The 22657-nt window shown below is 43.9% G+C and overlaps 1 protein-coding gene across 3 annotated transcripts in view; it reads left to right on the top strand.

Annotated features, from left to right (window-relative positions):
- TGM4 (transglutaminase 4) overlaps positions 1-22657 on the top strand; it is a 31236-nt gene that overhangs the window by 5574 nt on the left and 3005 nt on the right. For all 3 annotated transcript variants that reach the window (XM_075921866.1, XM_075921865.1, XM_006116414.4), the window contains 11 exons: positions 6852-7034; positions 7402-7508; positions 8987-9116; positions 9657-9775; positions 12227-12334; positions 13296-13470; positions 13601-13739; positions 14842-14945; positions 16814-17065; positions 18657-18959; positions 21278-21447. In XM_075921866.1, coding sequence (XP_075777981.1) covers positions 7413-7508; positions 8987-9116; positions 9657-9775; positions 12227-12334; positions 13296-13470; positions 13601-13739; positions 14842-14945; positions 16814-17065; positions 18657-18959; positions 21278-21447 — 1596 coding nt within the window. In that variant the 5' untranslated portion in view covers positions 6852-7034; positions 7402-7412. The remainder of the gene's footprint in view (positions 1-6851; positions 7035-7401; positions 7509-8986; positions 9117-9656; positions 9776-12226; positions 12335-13295; positions 13471-13600; positions 13740-14841; positions 14946-16813; positions 17066-18656; positions 18960-21277; positions 21448-22657) is intronic.

The raw sequence follows: 22657 nt of genomic DNA, 5'->3' as shown, positions 1-22657 counted from the left end.
TTGCCAGTCTTTCTGGTCTGTGGTTCAGGTTCAGAGCTTTTGGAGTTCCAGCCCTTTTTCTCTTCAGGTTTCTTCTCTTGACAGTCTTTCCATCATATCCCCTCAGTCTTCTGTGCTGTTCTTTCTGTACTCTTCCCCCCAGGCTTTCTTTGCTGGTCATTCTCCCATTCATATTATGTGTCCAGCACCCTCAAATGTGTGCTCTAATGCCTATCCCTGATAGTCCCATGTTCACCTTCCCCCTAATGTCTTCCTTCCTAATGTCTGTTTACTGCTTGCAGCCATCATCCTTCATGTTGTATTTTCTGCTACCCATATCTTCTTTTCTTCCATCCCTGGAGGACCCACTATTTCCAAAACATAGAGCAGGCAAACACCCACAGCGTGCACTTTCAGTTTGTTACTGAATTGCTGGTCCCATAGTACTCCTGCCAATTTTTTCACTGTTGCCCATGCTTAGTGGGTTCTCTTTGGTTCTCCAGATCTCCCTCGAATGGCCCTCGGTGTATTTCTGAAGTACAAACATTCTTTGTTCTGCTTCAGCTTCTCTCCTAAAGCGTCAACTAACAGATAGTGATAAAACATATTGCACACACCTGCATTTTTAACTCTCCCTTTTCTTGTTGATAAGTCCAGTGTGATGATAAATAGCTTATCACTGGCGCCAAACTGTCTACAGTACAGTGGCCCTTTGTGAAATGTGTTTCATGCAACTTGTTATATAGCAAGTTGCCTTCCAAAATATAGAGCCTGAGGTAAATCACCACCTAACGGAGTTCAAGTTGTGCTACAGATTTCTATGCTATGGACGGCTTTTGTGGGAAGTTCTTGGGGACACTTTCATCTCTGCTGCTTTGAGCATGGCTGCAAGAGGATATTTACACACAGGTCCCCCTCGTAGCTGTACATTTTTGCTGTTAAATTAGAGCAAATTTCTACAGTCCAAATTGTAATTTGTCATCAGGTCTAACTCTGAACTAACTCTGAACTAGGGATGTAAAGGGTTAACCTGTTAAGTGGTTACCTGGTTAGCTTCACCCTTACTGGCATCCTTACTGGGGTAAACAGTTAACTGGTGATCCAACTGGACTGGAGCAGCCTCCCACCAGACACTCTGGCCTGGCTGGGCCCACTTCATTTGCAGGTGAGTGGTGCTCCAGCCCGGCTGGACCCACTGCACTGTGCCATGGGTGGGGGGTTGCTTCAGCTTGACTGGGGGGGCCACCATGTAACATTTAACTGGTTAACTTTTTAAATGGGATTTTAGAGCCCTACTGTAAACTGTCCTCCCAAGGGTTTTAAAGGTTCAGTTCCACAACCCAGGAGCTGGACAGTCAGCTAACTGATTAACCAGTTAAGTCACAAGAATATAGATTTAAAGAAAAATGGGGCATTGATATGGTTGATTGCAAAATTCCCCTTGACTTCAGTGGGGTCAGGATTTCACACCTGAGACTGTCATGCTTATCACACTATCTTCAGTTATGCCTGACATAAGCAACCAAACTTTGCCCCAGTACTTATCAATGAATATTTACTGGAAGATTAGAGTGTAAATAAAAGTTAGAGACACTTATATAGAAAGTTACCCAACCTTCACCTTGGCTTGGCTTGTGCTGTCACACCTTTGCAATCAACAGCAAGAAAACAAATGATGTAACCAAGGTATGCCCCAAGGACATTCATTTTAAATGTGCCGGTGTTAGCTTTGTTCTACCCTTGCCAGCCCATGTTGTTGTTGTTTTTCCCCCCTCAGGCAGTACAGTGGATCTGATGTGATACCATAGCCCTGAGCCTCAGCTGCAGCTCAGGGACACTCTTGCTGGAGTACAAAGGTGCTCTTTTGCCACCCTTCCTTATTCCTGGGCACTAGACTGAATTAAGATTACACTGGCAGACAAAAGACCCAGAGAGCTATTGTTAGGAAAGCTGGAGCCAGCTGGGGCATAAGGATGGCTGCTCAAACTCCCAGCACTCACTGCAGAGATGGAGGCAGTGTAGGGGCCACTGTGGGGACAGTGGCTTTTAGGTTGCTTTGCTCTGGTTGTCACAAAGCTGCCTAAGTAACTCTCATTTGGGAATCTATGCTCATGAGCACTTGGGGGCCCAGTGTTGTTCCGTACCAGGACAATAACCGTCATGAGGAGATTTTTAAAATGGGGCATTGTTATGGTTGATTGTTTCCCCCAAAATAAACAGGAAAGCTACTAGAGTGAAATCCTACCTCCACTGAAGTCAAAGCAAAATTTCTCCTCACTTCAGTGGGGTCAGGATTTCACCCCTCAGGTTTAACCATCACCCTCAGACCAGTGAGACAATACATTTAGCTGACTGCCATTACATGGCCCTAACGCTCCCTTTGCTTCTTGGGTGGTCAGAGCATTCCCGGGTGAAATGTTTTTCAGTTGGTCATGAGCATGGCTTCCCAAATGAGATTTACCAATGATAATAGTTTATAAGGACCAGACCTTAAAATGCTAAATCTTAGCAGTCCAAATAAGTCTTCAAAGAGCCACTTGCTGTTGCTATTATTATATGGTGAGCGCTGCACAAATGATGCTCTCTGTGCTGTACAAAATACAGATACAGAGCCAACCCTTGCTCTGAGGGAATATACTACCTAATAAAACCCAAGGAGGACAAATCCTCGAAGCTGAGTTGTGCTAGTTAAATGCCAGTACGGATTTTTAATGTTCTGAACAACCCTGGAATTGAGCATTTTCCTCATATATAAACTGACACGATGACCGTATTCTCCACTGGCAATAAAACCATATTGATAGAACCTGGATGAGATCCCTTCCAAAGAGTTTTTGAAGTCTGTATTAAAGAGCTAATACTGAGGGGGTTATGCCTAAAATGTAGTCAGTGTTTTTTGTTTGTGTATTTCACTGTGGCACTTATTGGAGATTGACAGGAAGAACAAACTTCTGGAGGAGACTCACCACTTAGCTTGATGCTGATATTATTATTTTAACACAGATGCTGATGCTGATTCGTATTGCCATAGCACAGAGAGGGTGCTACTCAAAGAGCAGAGTCCCCTTGTACTAGACATGCCGTGAAAAGCTAATCTGCTCCCCCAGAGAGTTCATGGTCTCGGTTATGAGCTGGCTCAACAGGTGAATGAGATAATTTGATGTAGGGTGAGGGAGTGAACGAGGCATCAATGAAGCATTAGGAACACAGGAATTGTCATAATGCATAAGGCTCAAGATCTATCTAGTCCGTAGGATCTGAGAGTGGCCAATAGCAGATGGTGCAGAGGAAGATATAAGAACCCCACAGCAGACAGGTGTGCAGTAATCTGCTGCTCACACAGGTCTCACAAGGCTCTCTAAGGTTACGTCTACACAGCAGCATTATATCAGAATAATAACAAAGTGCACGTCTACACAGCAAGCTGTTATTTTGAAATAATGTCGAGCTTTAGGACTTCGTGCTCCGGCTCCTGTAACCCTCATTTCACAAGGAGTAAGGCAAGTCAAAGGAAGACTGTTCTTCCTTCGACTTTCTACTGTATAGACAGCGCCAAAAGCTGAATCAAGCTATTGTGACTTCAGCTATGCAATTGACATAGCTGAAGTTAGCTATCTCAACTTTTGCCCTGCAGTGTAGACATGCCCTAATAGCTAGAGGATGGCTAAATCCTGGAAGCATGAAGTTTAATATCCCTTCCAAAGACTATTGTTAGTATTCTGTGTCTACACTACAGATTTATTGCGCAATAACGGCCATTCTTGCGCAAAAACTTACGGAGCGTCTACACTGCACGCGCGTTCTTGCGCAAGTAAATTTACAGTAAAGTGTCGGAACAGAGGGCTTCTTGCGCAAGAGTTATTCCTCTCCCCACGAGGAATAAGCCCTTTTGCACAAGAGCTCTTGCGCAAGAAGGCAGTGTGGACAGGCAACGGGTTTCTTGTGCAAGAAACCCCTATGGTTAAAATTCTTGTGCAAGAGAGCGTCCACACTGCCATGGATGCTCTTGCGCAAAAGCACATGGCAGTGTGGACGCGCTCTTGCACAAGACCTTTTGTGCAAGAACTCTTGCGCAAAACAGTCCTTGCGCAAGAAGCCTGCAGTGTAGACGTAGCTTTGTTGTATAATAAGCCATAATTTCAGCTCAACACCTGCCTAGCTCATGTCAGCTGGTAGCATAGAAGACTAAACTCCAGAGCGGTGAAGGTGGGTTTCCAAACTACGGCAACATCCCCATAAGTGCGAAGGCTGTAATCCAAGCTTCTGTTCATTATGCAGGACACATTGTCTTGAGCTGACTGTGCTCACCCCCTGGAGAAGCAGGGCATGCCTGAGTAGCCCTGGCTAACGGTGGCAATCCCGTTGCTCTGCTCAGTTCTATCTTCAGTTGTCAGAAAAAATTCCAATGAGTCATTTACTGACTTGAGAAGGGGAGGGAGGGAAGCACATTTCACAAACCTAGGAACTGACTATTTTAGAGAGCAATGCAAATAAGCTACTTGGTTCTATGTAGTTTATCTCATATTCCTCACCTCTCTATCTGAGCACCTTAAACAACATAAATTATTAACACCTGTCACTTGTTTGTTTCATCATCCCTGCCCCAGGAGGAGAGGTGTGTGCCAGGGAGTGTTTTTCTGGGAATTTGTTTATTGATAGCTATGCGCACACATGTTGCTCTTTGTGCATATTAAGATATATTCAAAGAAATGTGTCTTGCACTTAGAGTGCAGAGTGATGACATTTGTGATGGTCCTTAGTCCCTAGAGAAGTTCATTCTACAGTCTGGGACCAGCCCTACAGAAACAACAGTTTGTCCCTCACAGACAAACTGGAGTCTCATTAGAGCGTTCCACTGTGCCAGAGGAGCAATAAGCACAAACACCACAATTGTTAGCTAAACTGAACACATCTGGCATCAGACAAGAAGAAGGAGTTACTCAACCTGTGCAGTAACGACGGTTCTTCGAGATCTGTGTCCCTGTAGGTGCTCCACTGTAGAGGCTATGTCTACACTCGCGTCTTCTTGTGCGAGTAATATGCAAATGAGGCTAAGCGTTGAATATCACCGAGCCTCATTTGCATAACTAATGAGCCGCTATTTTGCGAAAGAGGTTCTTGCGCAAGACGGAGCTGTCTACACTGCCCCTTCTTGCGCAAGAAAAACCCTCTTGCGCAACGCCGTTCTTCCTCTCAAGTAATAGGTGTAGCAGCATTGCGCAAGAGGGTTTTTCTTGCGCAAGAAGGGGCAGTGTAGACAGCTTCATCTCGCGCAAGAACCTCTTTCGCAAAATAGCGGCTCATTAGTTATGCAAATGAGGCTCCGTGATAGTCAACGCTTAGCCTCATTTGCATATTACTCGTGCAAGAAGACACGAGTGTAGACATAGCCTAGGTGTTGGACTTGTCCCAGTGCCACGGACAAGCCCAACACCTACAGTGGAGCACCCACAGGGACACTACTCTAAGAAGAATCTAAAGCTATTATGTGTCCAACTACCCATTGCCACAAGGTGTAAACACTTACCCTCACAAATCCAGAAACAAAGAACTCTCCAAGCAGAACTGAAGTGGCAGCTCAAGCTTAATTCATTATGCTAGAGGCCTGCGTGAGGACTTTGGTTCTACTCCTGATGCTGCATGTTTGGCTGTTTCGATGCCAGTTATGTTAGCCAGGTGCAGTTCATTCCTGCGTGGCAGTCCCTTTGCGCTGGCTGCTCTGAGGAATGCCCCTGAGATAAGGGGAGGGGAGGCCCCCTGCCCATGAGGCATAGCATCAGCATGGCTAGTTCCATGCCTCCTATCGTAGCAGGTTCCCCCTCAGGGCCCAGGGACTTGGGGCTTTCCTGAGGGAATGGAGACCTGGGTGGAGTGTTTCTGTGTTCTGGCAGTTCCCAGCTATATGACCTCTTAGGGCTTTTGGCAGCCTAGGCCCAAGCAGAGCAGCCCTACATTGACACCCATATTGGGTAAGACCAAAGAGGCATAAAGTCTCCTTCGTCTCCCCTTTTGGACCCTGGGCCTAGTGTTGGTTGGGTGCAGAGATTAACTGGACCCTTTGGCTACATCTACACTGGCCCCTTTTCCGGAAGGGGCATGTTAATTTCAGAAGCCGTAATAGGGAAATCCGCGGGGGATTTAAATATCCCCCGCGGCATTTAAATAAAAATGTCCGCCGCTTTTTTCCGGCTTTTAAAAAAGCCGGAAAAGAGCGTCTACGCTGGCCCCGATCCTCCGGAAAAAGCGCCCTTTTCCGGAGGATCTTATTCCTACTTTGAAGTAGACATAGCCCTGGTGTCTATGGCAGCCTGAGGGTAAAATGGTGAGGTGGGTTCCTGTGTGGCCTGGGGATGACAGGGTTGTGGGTTCAAGTCCTGTGTCCCCCAGGTTGGGTCTGGTCAGGACGGGATGGCCAAAAGCCAGACCGTGGCATCCAAACTTCAGAAAAATGGAAGGAATTTTAAGCAATCTCATTTATTTGAATTTTGTCCATTTTGTTCAGTTTGGACACTGGCTGATCAGAGACTGTTCTGTTCCACTGTTATTTCTAGTCAGCGTCACTCTCTGGTTCGTCAACCCTTGAATGATGTTACTGGACTATTTAACACACTGGCAGGGGAGAAGTCGGTGGTGGGGGGAATACTATTTGGGGTCCTAATGTGAGTCAGTGCTAAAACCCTTCCAAGGCTGTTTGTGCTAAATGGGCTTGGGAGCTGAGTCCCACTAAGAAAAGATGTCACGCTTCAGTTGTTTTTATTATTTAACACTGTAAATCATCAAAGCAAATGGAATCTCCCCCTCCCTGAGTGTTTTAACCATTTCTTTTTCTCTCTCCCTCCCCTCCCCCCCCCCCCCCGGCTTACTGTCTCCAGCCAGCAGCCTGAAGACCCTTGGAGTTGATTTACTCCAAAAGCAAAATGTCCCCCTTCACCACACTGAGGAGTATTATGACAATGCCACGCTGATTGTGCGACGAGGGCAGGTGTTTCAATTAAAGCTGACCTTCGACCGGGGGCTGAAAGACGATGACAAAGTGGTGTTGCAGCTCAGTATTGGTAAGGGCACAACTCTGCAGCTGTCAACAGTACACCTACCAATGCAGGAGTCCTCGTACTGAGGCCAGGCTGACTAGCCCAACCAAACGTGTGTGATATCCTGCCTCAACACTAGCCAATGCTGGATGATATAAAGGATTGGATGTCCCATAATTCACCTGGCCAATTTTACAATACATCATCATGGTGGAGACTTACTTTCTTCCAGACCTGGGCTGGTAGCTAGATTATAGATCAAAGCACGAGGACACGAAATAGAACTTTGTAGTCTTGACTCCCAGACGCCTCCTCTAACCCTTAGACCTTGTCACATCTTATCACATGCTGATTCACTCCTCCTCTGTATTTTTCATTGATCTATTTCCAGGTGAGAAACCAATGGAATCCAATGAGACCCTTGTGTTGATGAATCTGAGGGCTGGACGGGACTCCCGGTGCTGGTGTGCCAACATTTTGAACACCAATGGGAAGGAGGTAGATCCCTGGTACACATAATTCATTTGAGTGGCAAATGGAAGGACCACTTGGTGCTGCAATAGTAGAGTGGATGCTCTGGGCATGCCCTGGCCTGAGGGCTCTGGGGAAGCAAGGACTACAGCAGCAGGGGGCAAGAGGCTGCCAGCAGGCTGGATTCGGCCCACGGCCCCCTTGCCGAAACCCTTAGGCAGAAAACAGCTCACTCTTTAAAAAGCCAGCTGCTCTCCATTCCAGACGGCTGGGGAGGGAGGAGGGAGATTCTTAAGCTGTTCTTGTCTCCTCCTCCCCCAGCAAAATCACTTAGCTCCCATTGGCCAGTCTCTCAGTTTCCAGCCAATAGGAGCTGAGAACTTTTGCTGGGAGCAGGGGCAGCGTAAGAAGCCTTCTCCCTTCGTCCTCGGCTTCTTCCCCTCTCCCTCTCATGCCCAGAGTGGAGCTGCCTGTAGCTGACAACTTGCCTTAAGTTTCTGCTGGTAAGCACGTCCCATCCAGAGCCTGCTTCTGGCACCCCAGCCCCTCCTTTCCCCAACTCTCTGCCCCCTCCTGCACCCATACTCCCTCCCATATCTGGCACCCCTATCTCCTGCCCCAGATCACAATCCCCTTCTATCCTAGGTCACATCCCAAAATCCTTCATCCCAGTCCCCTTCGCAACTGCCTCCTTCACCCAAACTCCTTCCCAGACCCCATTCTCCCTCCCACACTTCAGTCTCTTACCCCAAGCTCCCTTCTGCACCCAACTTCCATCCCAGACCCTGGAATTCCTCCATTAATATCTTGGAAGAGTGTAGAATAGGGATAGAAATGTAGCCGTGTTAGTCTGGGGTAGTTGAAGCAAAATGCAGGACAATGTAGCACTTTAAAGACTAACAAGATGGTTTATTAGATGATGAGCTTTCGTGGGCCAGACCCACTTCCTCAGAAGTGGGTCTGGCCCACGAAAGCTCATCATCTAATAAACCATCTTGTTAGTCTTTAAAGTGCTACATTGTCCTGCATTTTGGAAGAGTGTGACCCTTGACCACTTTCCAACATCTTGGAGTAGCCCCCAGTCGAAAATGATCGCCCACCCCTGGACTACAGTGAGCCTTGGGGGGAGTGAGAAAGTGTCTGTGTCACTCCGGAGAGGCCCCCTCTGAGGCAGATGGATGCAAGAAGGGACAATGTCAAGCCCATCCCTGTAATAGGGGAAGAAGAGTTAACTGGGACACAGGGGAGAGTATTCAGAGCTCTAAGATGGGCTTCTGCTGCCTGTGTCTAGCTCTATAGGAAAAACACCATCCTGTTTAATTCACCACTCCATTTCTGATAGCTGCCTCATCCTCATCCCTTCCATTTCTCCCTGCAGCATGCGCCCCAGGCTTGACTAGATTCACGGCTCTCTGTAAGATCGGAGAGTGTGACTTGTACCACACTCGTTCATATTGAAGAGGGGACAATGTGACGGATAACTGCCTGCCTTGTGCTTTGCTTAGTGCCTGGTAACTGTGACCAGTCCAGCAGATGCAGCTGTTGGAAAATACTTTCTGAGTGTGAAAACTGGGCCTCACGTTTATAACCCTGGAAACAAAGTGGTCTACGTATTGTTCAACCCGTGGTGTGAAGGTAATAGAAGTAACCTCGTGCCATGTGGCGCCAGTGACTGTAATAGGAGATGATGTGTGTGTGTTCCATATACTTTCCTTCTTTACTCTGTTTCTTGCTTCCCTCTTTAAAAAATCAGAGGCCTAATTCTGCAAGCCATGAAACATCAGCCAATAATATTTAACATTCCTGACTGTCGCCTGGCTGGGAATCCCTTACTCCCATTGATGCTCCATTATTCACACTAATGGTCCCATTTAAGCCAATGGCCCTGTTTCTCTGAGTAGCTGCGTGTTGATAAAAATGGGTTCACAGTCCGGTTCATTGCGAACAAGTAGGTGTTAAAAATAAAACTGTTTTCTTGGTTATCTTTCCAGGGAAGGAAGAAAGTCCAGGATTTAAATCTGAAGTGCTGTTTAATCACTATTATGGAACCAATGCTATGGCTCCTAAGCTTTGCTAGCTTTCTGTTTCAAGAACAGAAAAGACTTGTTCAACCTTTGAAAAGTTTTCTGCTAAGTGTGTGGAGAATCAAGTAACACATGCTTGCATTTTCTTCAGCTGACACAGTTTTCATGCGTAATGATGCCGAAAGATCAGAATATGTTCTCAGTGACACGGGCTACATCTACGTTGGATCAGAGCAAAATATATTTGGAAGACCTTGGAATTTTGGACAGGTAAAACACTGTAATAATATGGGCATGATCTCTCTCTCTCTCACAACACAAGCAGGTGTATTCCAATTAATGGGATCCTGTTTTTAAGATTACCTCACGTAACTCAGAGGTAATGAGTAGTTTTATTAATTACAATGGAAATGATATGCTCAGGTTTAAACACACACACATTATTACGTTCCTCCCTGAATCAGGGCCTGAGAATGGAATGTTATAAATTTATAATTAGATCACAAAGTCCAACATGAAGTCTGTGAGAGAAAGCCTTTTTGGTAGAGGGGAAGTGTCTGAGGAGCCAACTTCCAGGGGACATCAGGCAAAATCCAGAGTCTGACCATTTTTAGGAAATGTCATGAATCCTTATTCTTCAAAAAAGCCTCCCCACTGTATGTATGACACACTCTGCACTGACACCCCTTCTACTCAAAACCTCCTACCACACCACAGCCCCTAAGACACAGTTTTAAAAAGAAAATTAATGAAATCTAAAAAATAGAAAGCAAACCCCCTAATCCAAGAAGAGTATTTTAACCTGAAAAGGGAGACATACCAGAGACTCCATGAATTCCACTAGGGACTCTGCTATTGTTGTTGATTTAACATGGTAGGCATTCAGACATTGCCTTAATTGGAGACTACAAACAAACAAAATCAACTAACCAAGCAGCCCCTAAATGATAGACTTGATTTTAATAAGTAGTTGTTGCTAATGTGATAATGATATTCAGAGAGTGGTAAGAAATAAGAGACCGGATTCTCCATACTGTTACATCAGTGTAAGATGGGAGAACTGGGTTCAAATGATCTAAAAACTTCATCATGTAATTTACACATACAGTGGTTGAGTAGTGACTGAAAGGGCATGAAGAGTGAACTACTCTGTAATTTAGGGCAAAGCAGTGGAGGAAATCTTGTGTATAGTGTAGATAAATAAAGAACTTTGGTCTCTAGTTCACTCAGGGTACGTCTACACTGCATCGCTATTTCAAAATTAGCTATTCCGGAATAGTTATTTTGAAATAGCTTATTTCGAAATAGCGCCTCTACACCGCAGGAAAGCCTCAAAATTAGTCGGAGGCAGGCTTCCCTAATGTAGATGTTCAATCTTGATTTAGAGCCCCAAAGGGGAGGAGTAACTTAGAATGGCCCAGGTAAGGGGCTATTTCAAAACAGCAGCAGTGGAGCGTCTACACATGCCTTATTTCAAAATAGCTATTTCGGAATAGGTGTTATTCCTCGTAGAATGAGGTTTACAGATTTCGGAACAAGCTGTCCGTTATGTCGAAATTATTTCAAAGTAACAGAATGGCTGTGTAGACACTTGCATTGTTATTTCAAAATAACACTACTTATCTCTATATAATGGTGCAGTGTAGACGCACCCCCAGTCTAGTATATTTTTTGATTCAATGTTCACACAAGCAATACATAAACAAAATACAGTAATAGGTATGTCTACACTGCAATAAAAGACTGGCGGGGTAGTGATGGATGGTTTGGGTCAGCTGACTCAGGCTTGAGGGGTTTGGTCTACAAAATTGCAGTGTAGATGTTATAGTTGACATTGGAGCCCGGGATCACAGCCCCCACAAAGGAGAGAGGTCTCAGAGAACTGAAGAAGAGCTCTGTAGATGCATGTCTCTCTCACCTACACACACTGGTCTAACAAAAGATACTACTTCCCCTACCTTATCTCTCTGCAATTAGGTTGCAATAAAGATCTATCCATTGTACCCTTTAGTCACATAAACTTTTGTTACTGATTTGAGTAGTTCCACTGCGACTATTAATGTAACTAAAGACTACACACGTGAATAAGGATTGCTGGATCAGGCCCTGTATATTAATGCATGGAATGTGAGGCTATGTCTACACTATGGGTTTTTTCCAGGATACCCCCAACTCCAGGGAATGTGTCTGCTCTTCCGCTTTTTTGTGTGTGGAAGAGCAGACACGTTCTTTCGGACGCCTTGTCTTCCTCCTCCCATGAGGAAGAAGGGCTCTTCCAAAAGAAGGTTTTTTTCCAAAATTTGGCCCAGTGTAGATGGGCCAAATTTTGGAAAAGCCTCTTCTGAAAAAACTATTGGAAAAAGGTACGCAAATTGGGCTCCACAATTAGCGTACCTTTTTCTGATAAAGCCCCGTAGCTTAGACATAGACTGACCTATGTCTGCTCCCAAGATGAGGTCCTTCCATTTCTTTTGAGGCTTAAGGCACAGCTGTGTCAGTTATGGGACCCTGTTCTGTAAATAATGGGTGAACTTCAGTCTCCATGGGAGTCAATCCAATACCTTTCATAGAGGTAAATGCAAAAATAAAGAAGATTTGGAGGTTGATCTCAGTCATATAGGTTAATTGCTGAGAGATAATAAACTTTTCAATGTCAGCATCAGGCAGTTTGCATTTGGAGCAGCAAGTAAATGGGCCTTTGTTTTTTTCTCTCCAAAACAGTTTGAGGAGGATGTCTTGGACTGCTGTATGTATCTCCTGGAGAAAAGTAAACTCAAGCAAAAAGTTAGAAAAGACCCTGTGATTGTGTCCAGAGCCATGTCTGCTTTAGTGAGTCTGCCTGAGAAGTGCCTTGCCATTGACTCATTTCTTTTTGTTTTACTGCTACAAATCAGTTTGTCTCACTCCCACTGTATGCCCATTACAAGCCTCATTTGAAATGGATTTTGCTTATAACTCACATGGCGCACAGGGGGAAAAGGCAGCTGCAGCACAGCATCTCCACGTTATCTAGCCCAGTAGTGGGCAACCTGCGGCCGGGAGGTCCCATGCAGCCCATTGGGGTTCTGTGTGCAGCACACGAGACCCTTGTTTACTGTTGCCCATGCACAGAGTTGCCAGATTGTGCTGGTTTCCATCCATGTTGTTTTTTTCGTACCAGTATTACAACAGAGACAGACACATGAAGCCAGGGCATGGAAAGCGAGGGGTGTGCTGATTGCACACAACACTGACGGTGAGAACCGTGGGCTCCCTCTGCATCCAATCAAAGTACTGGTGTGGTTCAGTCAGCACACCCCACCCTGTCCCGGGAGACCATCTTAGTTATGACAATCTTGCAGCCCACTGAGATGAAGGTGAGCCAGTCATATGACCCACTCACTAGCCAAGGTTGCCCACCATTGATCTAGCCAGTCCTTTCTGCTGTATGCTGCTATTCTGAAGTGGTACTTTCTGCAGCTGAAGAAGGGGGTGGGGCAAGAATCTGGAGAGCAGCTGTCATACCTGGAATGTTCCCCTTTCAGTGTAGTAGGGGTTATGACACAAAATGCAGGCTGAGTTATAGCTCTTCTGAGCAGCACTTACACCTCCTCTCTGGAAGTCTGAGCCTCACAAGAGGAAAATGGGCAGGTGGCTGAGGGAAACCAGCTAATGATAGCAAGACAACCTTGCTAACTGCCATAGCTGCAGAGGATGCCCTGAGGAAGTGCAGGCACAGACAGGATCTCCATCACAGCCTGAGTTCCACTGGGTCTCTTGCCTGACTTCTTCTCTATTCTCTGTGTCTTAGGTTAATTCCAATGATGACGCAGGAGTCCTTTTTGGGAACTGGTCAGGATCCTATAGTGGTGGAACTTCCCCCCTGGCCTGGACAGGAAGTGCTCCAATTTTGCAGAAATACTACAAAACAAAAAGATCCATCTGTTTTGGTCAGTGCTGGGTTTTCTCTGGAGTTCTTACTACAGGTAAAACACGGTACAGTCCGTCTTTCCTGATACACTAAACACTGGGGAGATATTCCTCCACACAGCACAATTAGCGGTGGAGAACTTTCCAAAAAGCCTCTCGGTGATGTTTCGTTTGTCTGTATTTCAGTTATGCGCTGCCTGGGGATTCCAGCCAGAAGCGTGACTAACTTCGCCTCAGCTCACGATACTGAGGAAAACCTGAAAGTTGACATATACCTGAATGAAAAAGGCGAAAAACTGGATAAAATGACATCAGATTCTGTTTGGTAATTCTAAAGAATGCTAGATAATTCCTGCAAACCTCAATTTAAATTGTATTTCTAATCACCAGAAGGAGTTTCTTTAGAACATTATTTTAAATGTACAACTGAACAATAAGAGGAAGTTTGAATATTTTTTTAGGCATTTCCCTGTTTGTCTATTCATCTCAGATGCAAATCTATCTGGGTTCTAGCTGGGTTTAGGTTCTAGATGGAACCTTAGCAGCAGAGAGGAATTCCCAAGCAGTTCCATTCTAAGTTCTTGTTTTGACTTGTTCATGTCTTTCTGTCCTATCCGGCTAAAATTATGCATGCTTGGTCTCTTACTGAAGTTGAATTTTCCTACAAACCATCTAGAAAAATGTTTCACCCATCTTTGTTGGTGAAAAAAATGCCCTTTATATATATATATATATATATATATATATATATATGTTCTAGGGCCCATTTATCATGGAAATAACTTTTAGGCCAGACAAGTATTTTGAAGTGACCTGATGAAACATGGGGTTGATTCTGCTGCATTATGAGCCTTTGAAAATCATCCTTTGCCTCGCCCGTGTGGAGTAAGGGCCTAATTCAATGCTCATTTAAATCACTGAAAGACTTTCATTGCCTACAATGGATATTGGATCAGGCCATACATTTTTCAAAATAACAAAAAGGGTATTTTTAACAGTAATCCCATAATGGTCTGAGTAAAGGGGAGGGCTGTTGTGTGTGTGCATCAGAAGCCTAACTGATCTATAGTGAAAGAGGCAGGTAGTGTTTAGGAGGCTGGCCTCATTCAGAGTCCAATCCAAAGCCTCATGAAGTCAATAGCAAGGTTTTCACAATCTGACAGTTAGACAGATGGATGTAAGATTCCTGCAGTAGATTGCACTCTCTTCTCACAATGTAAAGCATGAAAAAATACAGATATTTCCCCCATTCTTTCATAAAGTATATCTGCTGTAAAAATGAGTGAGTGTACAATACTGAGCCCACATTTTCCTTTGGGGGATCAATACAATCACTTGGTTCTTAGGGTCCAAGAGGCTGAATATGCTTGTTAAATGGCAGGGTGCAAACAGTTGTGCTGTTAACTTTGTAAGCTCCTTGCCTCTAGGAATTTTCACGTGTGGAATGATGTGTGGATGAAAAGGCCAGACTTGCCCCAGGGTTTTGATGGTTGGCAGGCAGTTGATGCCACCCCACAGGAGATAAGTCAAGGTAGGATTCAAAACCAAAGAGACTCTATTGTGATTTTGGGGGGGGGGGGGGGGAGTGGAAGAGGATGTTTTAAAAAGGAGATTATGGCCTTTTCTCAGCAAAGCACTCAGACACCTGCTTGACTTTAAGCACTTGACTTAGTCCAATTTATGTCAAAGCCGAGGCTCAGAGCAATGAAATGAGTTGCCCAAGATCACACAGGGTAGAGTGAGAATAGATGTTAGATCGCCTGGTTCCCAGCCCCTATGAGAGTCCTTTGGCCTCACTGCTCATGTCATGGCTATAGATGAAACAGAATTTCTTGCAAGCAGAAAATCCAATCTTTGACAGCACTAAAAAGTGAAAATATTGTAAGGGGTTGGGAATAAGGAGATATGGGCTCTGTATTCATCTCTACCCTAATTTACAGGGTGACCATGGGCAAATCCTTTTCTCTTGCTGTGCCTCAGTTTCCTCATCCACAGATGGGAGATAAGCGTTACCTGCCTAAAAGTGATGTGATGCTAATCAATCCATGTTAGCAAAGTTTGAGGTCCTCAGATTACAAGCACTACAGAAAGGCAAAGCACTTTCAGAGTCTGTTGATGCACTTTTTTTCAGCCTGTACCTTTTTGGGTCAGTGTCCAACATCTAGTATATAGCGCTAGATCTTAGAGATAAAACAAGTTTCAAAGGGCTGGACTGTGCATTAGCCGCTGTTACTGATACTATTTAATGTGCTGTCCCTTGCCATGTGGAATTTGGGAACAGAGTAGTCAGCAATTGTACAAGTGCAGCAGGAGTTGAAGAACTGAAATAAAGAAGGCCTAGAATTACCATTACCAAGTGAAATATACTCAACTCCAGCACATGCAAATAGATACGAAGGGCCTGATCCTGCAGTACCACATGGTGCTGAGCACTGTCGTCACTGGGAGTTGAAGGTGCTCAGCACCTCGCAGGAAGTGCTCAGCTATGATATTCAGTTCGGGAAATCTTTTGCTGCTTTGTAAAACCTACTTAGAAATTGCATGTCTGCAGCTGGTTCCATAGGGGAGAATGGTAGGATTCTTAGCAGCATCAGCTGGGGACTGCAGCCAGGGCTACCAACAGCGGCCATACAAAATCAGAATGGAATTATTTATCAGATCTCTCTACTCCAGAGTAAGGTGGCTAAACAGAGACATCCTCTAACGAAGCCGGAGGGGGGCTGCAGCATGAGGGAGGGAGACAGGAAGTAATGAATTATAGGAAGGTCAAATTGGGACAAAGCCCATAATGAACTAAACCAAAATGGTTTGGGTCTTATGGGGAATTGCTCCCAATGGCTTTCAAAAACAAAGTTCCTTACAAAATCAACAATAATAAAACTCTCACAAGGTGCTTCTCATCAGTAGAGCTCAAGTGCTTTACAATGGCAGTCAGTATAATTATCCCTATTTTATAGAGAGGGAAACCGAGGCACTGTTTGCCCAAGGTCACCGGGCAGAGCTGGGAACAATTCAGGACTCTTGAGTGTCAGTCCAGTATTCTGTCCAGTAGCCCACAGTACAGGGGCCTCTTCTGCACCAAAATCCCTCCTCCACCCCCACTATGCACTGTGAGTGGGCCGACAGGGAGAGAAATCCCACTCCTTAAATTCTGAAACAGCTGGGGGGAAAGGAGACACTCCTTTGAGCATATGGCAGGGAAAGCTTGTGTGGTTAGGGCTTCATAGGCTTTGGGAGGGTATGCATCATCATGGAACAGTTTCAGTTACTAAGTGGTGGGCCACTACTGTGGGAAGTCAGGGCTATGATGTGTATGTGATGACTGAGGGAAATGAGAAAATGAAGCCTCACTTACTTGCTTTTCATATGTACAGTATTAACTTTCAACATGCTCTTTAGGCATTTTCCAGTGCGGCCCTTGTCCGCTAAAAGCCATCAAAAGCGGAGAAGTCTATTTGCTCTATGACTCCAAGTTTTTGTTTGCTGAAGTGAATGCCGACAGAGTTTTCTGGCTGGTGAAGAATCTGAATGACAAACAGAAACTTGTCAAACTGCGTGAGGAGACCAAGGCCATTGGGAAGAGCATCAGCACCAAAGCGGTTGGGAAGAACACGAGGGAAGACATTACGGAGCAGTACAAGTTCCCAGAAGGTGACCAATAATTAAAATCTTTCCAGCATCCTGTAGAAGATTAGACTGTTGGCAGTGTGATTTTTCTGCAGACACCAAAGTAGTCACATGCTTTATCAGTGTGGAAATCCGATTGGCTGCTTTAGTAATGCACATTTAAAGTGTACTGCTCAGCAAAATACATTCAGAAAAGGAATCAGGAAAATTGATGTATAAGTACCTTTGGGTCTGCTGTGACATCTGCTGGCTGATTTCTAGTCAGAAGTTGTAGTAAACATGCAAGTAAGAGAAGTGGGCCCAACAGATTCAGCAATTGTACTTGATCCAAAATTGCTCCATTTCTTATTTTTTCTATCTACAAATTATATCATATTTCAGGAAGCAGCCTCTCTGCCATTTACCACATAACCAGAAACTTGCTAGGTTAAGCAATGTGACTATTAAAACATCTCATTTGAGGATCAGCCAAGTTGGGAAATCAGAGAAACATTGCAGAAAGGCATTTAAGTTAGATGCTGAATTTGATCCCTCTTCTCACCTGTCTTCTAACATAGGCTTTTTAGATAAGTTTACTTCTCATCTCTTGCAATCTTAGATGTTTGTGCTAGCTGATTTTTGTAAACAGAAGCCTGGAATATCTGAACTTTCTTCAAGCTCTATTCTGTATATACAAAACTCCATAGGACACTTTTAGTGTAGTTTTTGGCTACATGTAGCCTCATTTGCATAGCTCTGGCACAAGATCGCGCCAGTGTAGACATAGCCGTAGATTGATGTAGATTCAGAGTCATCCTCAAAATGTGTAAATGTGGTAGCCTAAGTTTTCAAAAAAGATAAATTGTTTTTTGGGTACCCAATTTGAGGCACTAAATTTCAGGAAGTACTGAGCCTTCTAAAGATCAGGGTCCTTTGAAGTGTCTCAGATTGGCAACCCACAAAATTACTCATCACTGCTGAAAATCTGGTCCAGTATGTCCACTTAAGCCACATCTAAACTACATCCCTTTTTCGATAAAGGGATGTAAATTAGACGTATCGAAATTGTAAATGAAGCTGGGATTTGAATTTCCCATGCTTCATTTGCACAATGGCGGCTGTGGCTTTTTTTTCAAAAAGCCACTTTTCGAAAAAAATACAAAAAAAACTGCCACGGTCAAGATGGGGATCTTTCAACAGAAATGCCCCATTTCAAAAGATCTTGTAACCATCATATTTTGGGTTACAGGATCTTTTGAAACAGGGCATTTCTGTCAAAAGATCCCCATCTTGACCTTGGTGTGTGTGGGTTCTCCCCCCTCCCCCCCCAGAAAAAAAGCCACAGCCCCCGTTGTGCAAATGAAGTGCGGGAAATTCAAATCCCGGCTTCATTTACAATTTTGATACATCTAATTTACATCCCTTTATTGAAAAAGGGATGTCATTTAGATGTACCCTTACTGTTTAAATCCTATGGCAGAGTAAACTAGTCTACATCTCTCTCAATTTCCCAGTGCTGTGATCTCTCTATTTTAGCAGAAGGACAAACAGTGAAAAGATGGATCATATTGAGGAAACTATAATCCACATGATTTATTATGACTTTAGCTTTGCCTTTCTTTTTCCTGGAATACAGGCTCTCCAGAAGAACGGAAAGCTGTGGAAAAGGCTTGCTCCTACCTGAACTCTTCAAATTTATCAGTTTGTGAGAGCACACCTCCTCTACCACCCCTACAAGCTCAGCTCCAACTGGAGGTAGAGGGTGAAAAAGCTTTGTGGCTGGGTAATCCTATTAATCTGAACATCATTGTACGCAACAGTTCTGTTGGTGCATGGACAGTCAATCTCACTGCTTCTTGCCAACTGCAGACCTACACTGGGAAAGTGGAAGCCAATCTTGGATTCATCAAACAGACTGTCCAGACAGAAGGCAAACCTGGTGGGTCCATGAATCTTTCATGTCCTATGTATGTGCCTTTTCTTCTGATACCGCACTGTGTCTTCAAGAGAGCTAACGTAGAAGGACTGTGAATCAATACAGGTATAGAACTGGTGGTCTGAGGATGCTTATGGCATAATAAAGGGGGATTGGTGCAGGGGAGAGTCTGTATAATTATACGTATTTGTATGTAGAAGTGCCTAGGAGCTGCAGTCATGGATTGGGTGCTGTACAAAAAAAGAACCAAAAAACCCCGTCCCAATGAGTTCAAAATCTGAAATATTTGCATTTCATTTGATGCCTCTTTGGTTGCCTGTGTGAATAAGTTTGCTGACTTCACTCTGATTCCCAATGGATGAGTGTCAACAGCACAAAACGCAACACACCAATTTTCAGATTTTGGCAGGTAAAGGGGGTTGGACTATTGGTGGTGTGAGCATGAGGGGTAGTGAATTTAAACCCATTTGGGTTTGTTTCTAAATTTTTGATGGATTGATTCAGGGTTTCTGCAAATGTATGTGTTATTGGTTGTTAGAATATTTTACACAAACTAATTTCAGATAAGCTGCCACTGAACTGTTTGCTAAAGTAGTTTGCCCTTTGTTATTCATTGTATGTCACTGGGGGTCACATGAGACTGATTCTGATCTTTGACTAGACGACAAACTTTTTAAAACAGGTGAGAAGATGAATGGCTGAAGAATAATTATCAGCAAATGATGCACTTGCAGTAAGAATCTTCAGAGGGTTAATTATCCTTGCTACAATACATTCAGTTCTGGGGATGGTTACCAGAACATACAGAACTGATGTGACAGGATACTAGCTGTACTACTAGATGGGGATGGAGGTCTGCTACCTAAAACAGGGCTTGAAAGATAAGGACAGGGAACTTAAAGATTAGTTGGATGGAGGTATTGTGACTAAACAGAGTTCAGTCTCCTGCAAGGCATGTCTGGGGCCTTTCACAAGCACTAAGAAAGTTTTCCAGAAAATTAGAAATACAATGTAAAGTTAAGAAGAGAGACTTTACATACTCACCATAAATACCTTATGCTCTGTGCCTTTGGTGAACAAGTGGAAATATCCCAAATGTACCTATGCATTTCATATGCCTAAATGCACCTAAGCACTTTATATCCATCCTATCAAACTGCTCCCAAATCAAGGAAGTGCACTACAATTAGTAAGTGCCAAGTGCTGCTGCCAAGAAAGTTCATATAGGACAGAATGTTCCCTTTTCAATCAGATATTGCTCATTTGAACTTTTCTCCCTGAGAGTCTTCATGCCCCAAATTCTTACCCATACAGGCCATATCATTACTGTGCAGAGGCCTGGCAGTGACACCCTTTGGAATTCCATTCCTTAATCCTGACCATAGCTGTCTTAGAGCTTGTTTTTGCTATGTTGGGGATCAATGCACCGACCATTGATTTATCGCGTCTGCTTAGACACAATAAATCAAATCTCCAAGCACTTTCCCGTTGATGCCGGTGCTCCACCAGAATGAGAAGAGTAACTGGCGTTGATGGGAAAACAGCCCTCGCTGCCGTAGTAAGTACATCAGCTTCAGCTAACGTGGAGGTTAGTGTAGACATAATTGCAGCCACACCCTTTTCAGCAAGTTTCAGCCCACTGGCTCTGCAGATAATTCACCTTTTGCTCATATTGGAGACATGTTAAACCAGAAGCAAAACAGTCACCACTTATGGGTCCATAACTAAAACTATACAGCACATCAGATTAACAATTATGTACATCAGAAACACCAAACAATGAGTAGTCCTGTAAAACCTTAGTGACTAACAAATATATTGGATCATCAGCTAAGTTGGAGTGGAAATAACAGAATCCAAGGTGTGTGGGAGTGTATATATAACAGCAAAAGCAGTTACCTGATAATTGTAGGACCAGTGTTAATGAAGCTAATTAAGAGGGCAGGATGTGTCCCATTCATAGTTTTTGACATGAAAATGTGAATATCAAAAGCAGGGGCAATTGGCTTTGTAGTGCATTAACCGGTTAATAGCTTTATTCAAGTACAGGTTAACAGTGCCAAATTTGTAAATGAATTCCAGTTCAGCAGTCTCTATCTCTCTGTAATTGAGTGGTAAAATTCCTTTGTAGAAAAATGGCTACTTTCAAATCCATGATTGAGTGTCCAGGCAGGTTAAAATGTTCCTCTTCAGGTTTGTGTGTGCTACCATTCCTGGTGTCCACACATTTCCATGAAGATCAGCTGACTTTCTGCTTCAGTCTCTGGTTGTTGTGCACTGAAAATGTTGTATTACTAACATCTTTTTATCTGTTTGTCCAGTTATCCAGCTCCCTCTGAATATAGCAGCTGACTCTTATGTAAAGACTACAACAGCTGTTGAGGATGAACTTCTCATAAAAGTCAATATTATTGCTGAGATTTTGGAAACTAGTGAAAAGCTCACTGATGTGATAACACTAATGTTCCAATATCCTCCTATCAAGGTGGAGGTAAGAAGTTAATGACCGATGAAGCCATGCAGAGATATCCCAGTGATGGGTGTTATAGAAATGCCGATAGCTAGACAGCTAAGTAGATAAGTGTGTTAGAATTGTGACTAGAAAGACAGATTGTCAGTGAGAACTCAACATCAGGATAGTTTCCAAAATAAGGGCAAAGAACCCTGTCTCCAGATACATTTAGGTGCCCCAAATTGCCCCAACTTAACACTGCAGCCAAGATTAAAAAAAGAAAAAAAACGTAGGGGGGGGCGAGAAGATGAAATTAGAAATAATTCACATTCACAGAGGTATGTTTGATGTAGGGACAAGAAATACAAATGCTAATTACAGTCTGATACAATGTCAAGTCATAGAGCTGGGGAATAGTTATCCAAAATAGCTAACTGATGAAGGGTAACATGGTCCCAGAGCCCTAATATTTCATGTGAACTTCATAAAGGAAGGGACTTACCAGAATTTTTATGCTGCTCAATTAACTCTACATGGCAGGAAGCCCAAATCAGGATAGGCTGAATTTCAAGGCCCCAGAACTTAATTAGAAAGTAGTAATGAAAAAAAGAAAAAAAAAACCCTGTTGGGATTATATAGGACCACATACATGAGATGGAAATTTGAAATGCAATGCAAACAAACAACACCCCCTCCAGCACTTCGGTTCTTTAGTTCGTATAAAATATCAAATACAGGCTGAAATCACAGAGGCATCACCTCAGATACTAGGGATGTGATAGGCTCACTTAGCACAAGACTGGTGAGACCATACCGAGAATACTATAATTATTTCTAGGTAGAGATGAACCTGGGGTTCAAAATTTGGACCTGAGACTAAAGCCTAGACAAACAGTCCAGCCCCAGCCAGTTTAGACTCTGAGTTCTGATTTGGCCATTGTCAAGGCGGAGAGTAACCAGAAAATTAAAATCTAGCTTCAGGGTATGTCCACAGTTGAAATGCTACATTGGCTCAGCTGAACCACTTCACGACTTCTGTGTAGACTTAACTTAGTCACCTCCCCGAAAGGCAGCAGTCTCTTCCATTGGCCTAGCACTGTCTATACCAGGGGTTAACATACAATAGCAATGTCTCTTAGGTGTATGGATTTTTCACACCCCTGAGAGAGAGAGCTATACTCATTCCTAGTGTAGACCAGACCTACGATTCTGAAGTCTAGGGGTGTTCAAAGTGGGAGGTTTGGTTTGG

The sequence above is a fragment of the Pelodiscus sinensis genome, chromosome 2 (assembly GCF_049634645.1).
Source record: "Pelodiscus sinensis isolate JC-2024 chromosome 2, ASM4963464v1, whole genome shotgun sequence".
Lineage (NCBI taxonomy): Eukaryota > Metazoa > Chordata > Testudines > Trionychidae > Pelodiscus > Pelodiscus sinensis.
The sequence above is the reverse complement of the archived record's forward strand: the minus strand, read 5'-3'. Positions and strand labels throughout refer to the sequence as shown.